Below are 10775 nucleotides of genomic sequence, written 5' to 3' on the forward strand. Positions count from 1 at the left end.
CTGTTTGTTTGTATATTTTGATGGTTATCACTAGTATCAGGTTTCTTACCACGGTATGACTTCTTTTTATTTTCCCGATATTTCGGAACGGTTACACGCTCCATGGTCACGGGTTGACTGGACGCCATCCAGTGGTAAGAAACCTGATACTAGTGATAATAATTTAGTGAATAACCACGAAAGTCTTAAAATCTATATATCTTGATGGTATTGTATATTTTGATGACTGTTGTTAACGATTATTTTGAGATAGTGTTGTTTGTGATAGTCTTGTAAGGATGCATATTATCGATATTCAGTTATTAATTTATAGTTATTAATGTATTAATTATGAATTTATTATTATTATTTAAAGTTTACCAACAAATGAAACAAAAAATAAGAATTTTTGGAAATCATTGGATTAAAGACTATCTTCATTTGTTCACTATATTTTGAAGAGTCAAATTTTTTTTAATGTAACTAGATTACATGATAATGCAATTCCATCATTAGGTTTATTGGTAAATAATTTTATATTTAATTTAAATTAAACAAGACTCAATACTAGGTATACTCAGTTCCTTAAAACAAAATTATCCACTTGTTTACGGTATTTTCACTTCTTGCCCGTGGACCACCTGGTTGGTTCACCTGGATGGACCATGGGCAATTATTTCTTCCCGTGGTTCACGGGTTCAGGTTTACTAAGGTTTATTTATGGTATTTTTCCAAAATTACATTTGTTGGTTTTATGGGTAAACTCTTCAGAACGGAAGGAACAAAGTCCAGTGCCTCCTTTTAACATTTGAGCCCCTTTAAATTTTGTATTGTGCTAACCACAGGACGAAAGAAAAAATTACTGTATTACTAACATGACATCCATAGGGATCATTGTCTGAAATAATATACTTCTGTTCTGTTCTATTCCATTTCATTTCACAGGCGGTATCTTCAAGAACTGACGCACTTATACGCTAATTTGGTCCGAATAGTGTGGTAAATGTCTATAAATCGGTCCATCCGCCACTCTGTCCATTATATTACAATCCCGGCATGATATAAGCGATGTTGTGAAGCGTGTCCTGCAGAAGGCGTTGCGGCGGAGCGATTGCGGGCAGTGCACCGCACACGCAAACCAACGGCGCCAGGGAACAGAGAAGAGTGTCGAGCAAGACCGATACTGAGCCTGACACTGCTATTTGACCCTGAAAATAAAAGGTTAAATTTTTTACAGGGTTATTTTTACAATGCTATAGTCTGTCTTTATTGAAGAGGGTGTAAAATGACAATTAATTGCGCAATAGTGTTGGGCAACACCTTGCGAGAATCTAGTGATTGCAGTCGATAAATATTCCATCGACTATCGACTGAACATTGGTCATGCTTATGGAATAAATAGCCGTACTTGTTTCATTTGAATCATCCTCGACACATTATTTATCCAATTACTGAGCACAACTTCATTTAAATTTAGGAAATGAAACTATTTTTCCTCATTTAAATTGCGTTTATTTGTTTTTTCAAACAAACCGACGTTTCGGGCCCTTTACAGGTCCCATGGTCACGGTTGACTGAGGTGGTACAGTCATCAACCAGTTATGTCCAATATTAATGCAAACCACCCTATTTTTTCACTATAATTACAAAAGTTATTTAATTAATTAAATACCTTATTTTTAACTTTACAAAGGAACGTTCCAATTTACGCTACATTATGTTTTATAAATTATTTTATTTTAACAATATGAATTTGTATTAACTTATATTTATTATTAAGTAATGATAGAAATTAGAATAAATTAAAACATTAATTAGTACTGCAGTCTTATGTACGTTTGTAGTCTTATGTTGTGACTGTTTCATTTAAATTGTCAATTTTTGTAAGTTAATATATATTTACATAAGAAGTATGTTTATGAAAAATACAAAGAGGAGACATGTTTTAAAGTTTCTTCATTTTAATTCAATATACATATAATCAAATCCAGCTATTCTTGTTAAAATGTATATGAATAATAACCTCAGTACAGAGTACTATAAAACCGACCTCAAAGGTACGTGGAATTACATCTATTTGCCAAGTTTTATTGAAATATCCCCTAGTTCGCCATTATACAGGACTTGACACAGGAGATAATAAAGATCGGTTCTCACTACTCAAAGTATATTGAGAGAGAAAAACGCCTTGAATTGGAGAATAGCAAAACCAACCATTAAAATAATTGCTCCTTAAGTAAAATTTAGGCGCTATTTACAAAAATGAATGTTCATGCGTGATCAGCCCCCCTTAGAGGTGGATGATTTTCTTCAAAATGAAATGGGACCACTATGGAGGTACCATCTTTCCAACAAAAAAAGAATCATGAAAATCGGTTCACAAATACAGGAGTTATCGCGTAACATACATACACAACAAAAAAACATACAGCCGAATTGAGAAACTCCTTTTTTTTTGAAGTCGGTTAAAAAGTGATCAAGATACTAGTAGGCCAACTGTCCAAATAAGAATGAAGAAGGCAATAACGCAATTAGTAATCATTATAATGTCGTACCTTTTTTCATTACATTTTTTTTAACGCCCACACACTCATAGCCCCACACTAGGGAAACCCTGTATCGCAGGTGCCACGGACATACACATAGACAACCGCAAATTACACCCAAACTCACGAGAGAAATAAATGTAGGCCATACAATTTCTCCCGGCCCGGGAATCGACCCCGTGACTACTGGGTGGCAGTCCAGCATAACATTAACAGTCACATTAATCAAACACAGATAAAACCAATTAAACAAATTCAATTAAATGGACAAAGATAAATAAAATTATACCTCGTGTTCCTTAAGGCGTTCTCCAATGATGGCCAGGCTCTCTCCAAGCAGCCTGAGATGTGCAGCCACGTCCACGGCGCCGCAGCCAGACACACGGTAGACGCCGGTGCCGGTGGTTGTAGTTGATGAAGACGATACTGGCTGCAGACATTACACAATAACACTACACTGTCTATCACGAATATTAATTAAACTCAACAGGCAAGAGCTTCGCACTCTGACTGCCGCCCTAACAGGTCATGGTCCATACAATAAACACCTTTTCAATTTAGGTATCACAGACAGCCCTCTATGTAGAGCGTGCATGGAGGGGGAGGAAACGGCTGCGCACATCCTACTACAGTGCTCCGGCGTGGCCAACTACAGGGCAAAGTACCTTGGCGTGCCAAGGTCGCTCCCCGAAGTCTTCAGCAAACCGAGGAGGCTGCTGAGATTCCTGGAGGAGCTTGGGTGGCACGAGTAGGACCCTGCACCCACCACACGCAAAATAGGGGTCTTGACGTCGAGTTACGGACACCAGCCCGTTACACCAAGTACCAAGTAACACTACACTGCCCTCCTTGTCATAAGTAACGTATTTGTATCTCGATAATTTTCGAAATGTTGGCACTTAGTTTTATTATCGAGTTCTTAGGTTTTCGCGATTGTTACACATAGGAATTTAAACTATTTTTCCGGATTTAAATCGCGTATATTTGTTTTTCAAACAAACCGACGTTTCGGGCCCTTTACAGGTCCTAAGTTTTATTGTAACCAAAAAAAATTTTAATTACTTTGATTTTGCTTAAAAATAAAACGGAAACTAAATAAGATATTAAAAACCGCCTATAGGGGTCTGTAGATCTCGTTTCGCTGATTCCAGATATGTTTATAACTCAATTTCGCTAAAAAAGTCGATTACGTCAGTTACGATAAGGAGGGCAGTATACTAGGGTCCGTATTAATCAATTCACCGTAACTGCTGGATCGAGAACCAGTGCAGCATGAAACGTATCTTACATAGAGAATCAACATAAATTAAAATCGGATATTTTCCGGTATCAGCACCTGCATTCGTCGATGCTGATATTTATTGCTGATGTTCCAGTCGTGACATGACCCTAAAGGCACGCTGGAATAATTTACAAACCTTCAAGAAACAGACTGTAAGCCGAAAAAGCAGCTCAACTTAAAATATAACTTTGATAAAATTCCACAACGATTAAGCTAGAGAGATTGATTGTTTTCATGAAGATTGATTATTTTGTTAATAAATGTCACAAAATCAATGAAATCAATATCTTATCACATAATGAAAGAAAATAGAAATCTTTTTTATATAGATAGTTTCAGTAAGAATGTACATTTTGCGCATTTCTTAGGTCGAAAACGTGACACCGATATTGCGGTTTCTTTCTCACCTGCTTAGTGATGCATACAGCGCATGTCCATTATCGATAGAAACAAATCGGTGCGTTGCCGTTTGAATAATTTATTACCAGCCTTTGTTTAAATTTCGCATCCTTTTTTTATTTTAATACCATTCACCGTTTGAACGTTGACCATGTCACATAGAATGGTTTTTATAAAAATGCGAATGCGGGCTGGACGAAACTCCGGATCACATTTTTTTCGTTTGTCACAATTACCCCGTCTCTTTGTACGATATCCTCCCCTCATTCATTCCCAAACCCACAAATTTTTATATCCTTTGTGATTATATAACTAGCAATAACATAAGATTATAATTTGTTTGTCCTGCCTAACATAGCTACTAACATTTCGACCCCTCCTAAGTAAAGTATCGTGTGTTGAAATTGCCAAGTTTACAAGGGAGCGTTATAATAATCATCAAAATCGGTTCACAAATATGCAAAAGAAAAAACACATAGTCGAATTGACAACCTCCTCCTTTTTCTGAAATCGGTTCAAAACTGAACATCATCTATGTATACATATGTATACATAGATAGAAAAACTAACTTTTCTATATTGTTTCGATCTGAGTGCTTGTGGTAAATTCATAATTCATAATTCATTTATTATTTGCATAACATGGGTAATACAGTTCTTAAATATAGTTCAACCATGTCACCCTGAGGGGCACCGCAAATTTTTTCACTTACGATATACAATTCAAATCAATATTCTATAAAAGTTAAATGATTTATACAAAATATCAAAATAGTTAATAGTAAAAAATAATTGAAATTAACACAGTTATACTATAGGGAAAATATTGTTTAAACAATCTTAATTATTGATAATGTCAACAACATTTACAAGACAGTTGTCACTGCTGTCAAAAAACTCTTGCAACGTGTAAAAACATTTATCTATTAAATAATTTGTAATTTTTTTATCAAAAATGTTGTTGTTAGTTTCATTTTTTATACATTTTGGGACCTTATTGTAAATTTTTATGCACATAAAATGGGGGCCAGAACTGTGCATTTTTAATTTTGAAGGTGGAACCGGTATCCTGTGTCTGGGTCGTAGAGTTATTGGCTTATTTTCATTTGGGAATACGTGTTTATGGTTCCTTATAAATTTAATCATTTGTAGGATGTATAACGATGGTAGTGTTAGTATATTTAATTTCTTAAAATGGGGTTTACAGCTTTCTGTTGGCTTTATATTGGTACCTTCGTTCTATCCCATTTCCATAACACAAGTGCTTCAGTTACTTACTTTGGGATCAGAGCAACGTACATACGTTGCGATGTTGTCTTGTATTTACTTATAAAAAGTGCCCTGACTCATCTTTAGTTCACCATAATTTTAGCAGATTTCGTCTCCAAAACAACTTTTTTGGCAGTGAGATTTGAAGAAAATTAGTAATTGTAAGGGTACTTACGACCAGCGCCTGCGTAGCCGGTGCTGCAGGCAAAGGTGTCTTGGGAGGGGCGCGCGGGGGGCGGCCTGGACCAGCCGAGGGGAGCGGGCGGGGAACTGAAAGTTCATGTCATTGTTTCTTCTTAACCATATAAAGAGCGCGAGCGGTACCACCAGGACCCCGATTGAGAACTCTTCGGTATTTTACCCGAATCGTTATATTGGATATCGTTTTCGACTCGAAGGGCGCTTCCTGAGCTATTCAGAACATTCGAGTTAAAAGGTTCGTTTCGGATACGGATACGAAATCGTTATCCAACAACGTTTACAGAGTTAGTCGGCGAATATAGATTGTAAGGAAAATGAAATCCCTTTATATACATTTTCAAGACTTTAAAGGCCTATATAGGAATCCATTAGTCTCGCATTAAAATAAATTAATAAACTTGAACAAAATCCAGATTTTATTTAAAATAATAAAAGATTCCATATTACATTCTTGCTTTGTAAACAATAGGACGTTCGGTAACCTTCATTCGATAACTGTGTTCTGAGTAACGTTTGTAGCCTTTGCCGGTCGAGAAGTTCGAGTAATCGTACGGGTGTGACGTCATTTCGGGTCATATATAATAATAACGCACGCAGTCAACATAGCCTCGCACTAGGGAAACCCACATAGACAACCACAAATTACACCCAAACTCAAGGGAGACAGAAATGTAGGTCATACAAATATTTCTCCCGGCCCGGGATTCGAACCTGGGACCTCTGCGTGGCAGGCATGGTAACCGTTCGGCCATGGAGGCAGTTGAAAAATGAAAAGAAATCGTACAAATCGTAATCGTAAAAAGTACGATATCTAATCGAATCGATCGACAACAGTTATCGTAAGTTTTTGAATCGACATGCAGGTATCCCAAAAGAAGCAACGATTCTCCCACAAGTCCACCACCGCTACAAAATATATTACAGTTAATATATTCACAGACAAATCGGTGGCCGTAGCATGGCAGAATATGTGTGATAAACCCTCCCGTGACAATATTTATTTTAGTTGATAAAACTATTGTTCCCGTTTAGAAAATTTATTTCTTACATTGCGAATACTGAATAGGTAATATACCGCCCTAGAGTCATTCGTTCTTTTGTTTATTTGGTAATGAACATTTTAAGGAACAAGGATAACGATATGGAACCGCGTGTATAAGCTATCCTTGTCGTTTAATCATCGACGCGAACACGATGAAACAAAAAATGGCGAGTTTTTGTAGTTTCAGTTTTTACATATTTTACATTATATTAGTTATTATTTACGTATTTCTAATTACTCTCATATACAGAACTGTGTTAAAAATATTCTCCTCACCTCGAATTATATGTCCGGAAGTACATTTCTTTTAAACGTTAAGTACTCACTCTGATTAGAAATTATCTTGTTGGAAGACCCCTGATTACTCTGTTCTTTTTGCATCGCAAACCGCTTAGCTTTACGCTTCCATAGATATCTTTCATTGTAGTTTACCTAAAAAGAAACAAATATAATTAAATATTGATTTTTATTGAATATGACCTATTGATTAAATATTGATTTGATGAATATGAATATGACGGTATTTATTTTATTGTTTGTGAAATTAATTGAGCGTATGCAATATATGCTTAAGGGATGGAGAGAAGCATGTTACACATCAAGCTGAGAGACAAATGAAGATTCTCCAGAATTGGGAAGGCAACCAAGGTGACAGATGTCACAATGAAAATCAAAAGACTGAACTGGCACTGGTGTGGATGGAAGGTGGGAAGACGATCTGCCCCGGAAATGGCGCCGGTCGGCACAAGACCGTTGCTTATGGAGAAATATGGACGAGGCCTATGTCAGAGGACAACCTGATTAGAACCAGAACCGATGCTGATGTTAGAATTAAGAATTACTACTGTTAGAAGTAAGCATTAGGTTAGACTTAGAATTAATTTAGAAGTAATCAGTGAATAAAGAGTATTTTTTATTTAATTTTTATTGTAAAATTACTCCACTTGTAAAGTCGAATAAAAAGAAAAATTCCTTCTTCCTGACAGGAGGAATGAAAACCGCATCTGTGCCCTGGTATGGCACACACGTAGTTTCGAATTCTGCTCTCTTTTGAATATTATTTCTTTCCAAAATAAAAAAAAGAACTTGAAAAAAATACCTATAGAGAAGTGAGTAATTTTAGCCCTCAAAACATTGACTTACAATTATATGGACGTCGGGTCCGCGCTAAAAAGTGTCCGCACTTGTAAGGCGCTAAAATCGTATACAGAGCGCCAAACTCCGCTTTAGTCTTCATTTGTTCGACTGACAGCGCGATACTGCGATGACATTACAATTTAAATTTCGAATAGGTTGACTTGGGACATTTTTTTTCGTGGTTTTTGTATTTGACTCGTCGTCCATTTATTTGTAAGTCAATGCCTCAAAAGCTCTTTTTTTTGTCGAAGAAATAAACACTCATATAAATTCAATTCCGCGGCAATGTACATTGAGCCTGACTGTCAGGGGAAGAATATATTGAAAAGGAAAAGTAATAACTACATCAACTCGTCTGTAGTACAAAGACTTATGTGCAAGACTGCTTATTCTCAGGACATTGTACATTTCGTTCGCTTTCTTAGCTGTGGACATTACATCGACAGTTGATCGATTTTATATTTCCGAAACGAAATAATATATAAAATTCTGAAAACACCTATACGTGTGGCGCCCTATAAGTTTACGGAATGAATAAGAAAAAATACTATAAATGGTCAGAAATTAATTTATTGTTTCTCAAAATATTCTCAGTTAGCGTTAATGCACTTTTTCATACAAATGAACCAATTTTGAAAACGTTTATGCCACTCGTCCGTGACAATCTCTGAAACATATGTTTCATACTCTTCGACAGCTTCTTCAGATGATGAAAATGATTGACTGCATAACTGGTTCTTAATTTTTGGAAATAAACAAAAGTCACAAGGTGCCAGGTCGGGACCGTACGCGGGATGGCTCATAAGGGCAACGTCGTTCACCTTCAAAAATTCATTTGTCTGTCTGGCCGTGTGAGAACTGGCATTACCGTGGTGCAAGATGATACGGCGTTTACGGTTATTTTTACGGAGTTTGTCAATAACTTCCGGCAAACAAATGGTCGTGTACATTGGTACAACGGTTCTCCAAAACAACAGTAACCACGTGTCCAGTTTTATTAAAAGAAGAAAGAGATTTCTTTCTTCTTTTATTAAAGAATCAAAGCAATCATCCGCTTAGAGGCACTTTGCACGCGCGCCACTTTGGTTGGTTTCGCCTCATCTCGAAAGAACCATACGCTCGATTGCTGCTTTGTTTTGGGATCGTAACTATAAATCCATGTTTCGTCACCTTACTATGTCCCACATCAAATTTGACGCCCCTTCGTTGAACCTGGTAAGCATGGCATTGCACCAAGTGACGCGATCCGTTTTTTCAGCCTCGGTCAAATTGTGTGCTATCCACCGAAAGCACAGCTTTTTCACGCCCAAACGTTTGATTGTATTTGACTCATGCCTAGCCTAAAGGTGCTCGATTCTCATGGTATGTCACATGCCTGTCTGTTTTGATTATACGGCGCACAGTATCGATGTTTTTGTTGTTCACAGCACTGGAGTGGACGGGCGACCATTACGAAATTCGTCACTGACATTCACACGACCGCGTTTGAATTCTGCAAACCAGCTATAAATAGTCGTCTCGCATGGTGCTTCATCGCCAAAAGCAGTTTGAAGCCGAGCGAAGCTCCGCTGGCTGTTAGATTACACTTAAATACGTAGAAAATCATACTATGAAAATGTTCACGAGTTAAATCCATGGTGATGTAGATAACCAATTCCTAAAATGACGCCACGATGTAAAAATCAGTGACAGTCAGATGAAACAAACTGTATTCTACAGCCAAACAGTTCCAGTTTCAAATGTTGTAATTACTTTTTAAATATTGTTTATGTAAGTGGCCAGCTCCGGAAACTTATAGTGCGCCCTATGTAGCTAAACCTTATTTTGAATAACGAGATTATATATTTATTCTCTTTTCGTTGTATAGTCACATCGGACTCTGTTCTTCGGATGAGTCGACATTAATCTTGCCTCCTGTCCCTGTTATTCCATGAACTTCTTAACCTCTCCTCGTATAAGGTACAATCTGATTTATTACAACAAAAACTCACATTAGACCACATCTCTCCAAGGCGTTTCGAGATCGCAGAGAAGTCCATGTCAGGGTGTTTTCGCAGCAGCTCGTTGCGGGCTTCCTTCGCCCACATCATGTACGCTGTTATACGTGTCTTGCCTATACAAAAACAGACTAATTGTTACTAATAATAATAATAAAAAGATTTGTTGCCTCAATAACGATATAAAAACAATGTAAAAAAAATTATATAGAAGTCTGAAGCAAAAGGCAGTGGCACAGCTTTTTATTGGTTTAGCCTTGTAAGCCTTGCTCAACACTGGTTTTCAGCCATTCACCCTTTCCCTGAGATCTAGAACGGGACATACTGTAATAGGAGTTGGTACAGCAATTAAAAGAAAAACTTGTATAAAAAAAGAAGGTATATATTAGTGGCATGTGTACGTGTTCTTGTATGTGTCTTCGTGTGTCTCTCTTTGGGTGAACTGTGAAGGAATACATTCTTCCGTAACTTTTCGAAGACGTTTGATGTCCTCAACCTAAGCTCTAAGCCAGTCCATCCCGAAAATTTCTTAAACTCAAAAGGTAAGAGCTGCACAGTCTAACTTTTGCCCTAACGGGAGGAAACAGCCGCGTGTATCCCACTACAATGCACCAGCATGCTGATACAATGAAACTGGTGATCTGACTTGTTATTCATCCCTATCGATTAAAAATAGACTTTATTTTTGTTATCAATTGTAATTAACACTGTTTAATAATGAATCAACGTATGTAGTATTTTATAAAACAAAAATTCTACATACGTTGATTCTACTACGTCTATTCTTAACAAAGAATACAATTTTTAATAAAATAGAACAGTAATAGCATTGTAGCAATAAATTAATATTAATAATGCTTAAATAAAAAAGATGCCAAAGGTTGTGTATCCCCGAAACATTGCCAGTAGGATAAAAAATATTT

At 36.7% G+C, this 10775-nt stretch overlaps 1 protein-coding gene across 1 annotated transcript; it reads right to left on the bottom strand.

Annotated features, from left to right (window-relative positions):
* Nucleotides 1-466: 466 nt before the first annotated feature.
* LOC113232239 (HMG box-containing protein 4) lies at nt 467-9963 on the bottom strand. Its single transcript, XM_026466904.1, has 5 exons — nt 9847-9963; nt 7045-7150; nt 5651-5745; nt 2815-2955; nt 467-1187 (listed from the first exon to the last, which is right to left on the bottom strand). Exons 1-5 carry the CDS (start codon nt 9943-9945, stop codon nt 1023-1025), a joined length of 606 nt encoding a protein of 201 aa, XP_026322689.1. The 5' UTR covers nt 9946-9963; the 3' UTR covers nt 467-1022.
* Nucleotides 9964-10775: the final 812 nt, after the last annotated feature.

Source organism: Hyposmocoma kahamanoa, unplaced genomic scaffold (genome assembly GCF_003589595.1).
Source record: "Hyposmocoma kahamanoa isolate Upper Pololo Valley unplaced genomic scaffold, ASM358959v1 67, whole genome shotgun sequence".
NCBI lineage: Eukaryota > Metazoa > Arthropoda > Insecta > Lepidoptera > Cosmopterigidae > Hyposmocoma > Hyposmocoma kahamanoa.

Coding starts and splice junctions, on each gene's coding strand:
- LOC113232239 (XM_026466904.1), bottom strand. CDS start 9,945: ATGATGTGGGCGAAGGAAGCCCGCAACGAGCTGCTGCGAAAACACCCT. Junction 5,746..7,044: donor CAAGATAATTTCTAATCAGA/GTGAGTACTTAA, acceptor ATGAACTTTCAG/TTCCCCGCCCGCTCCCCTCG. Junction 1,188..2,814: donor AACGCCTTAAGGAACACGAG/GTATAATTTTAT, acceptor TTTTATTTTCAG/GGTCAAATAGCAGTGTCAGG.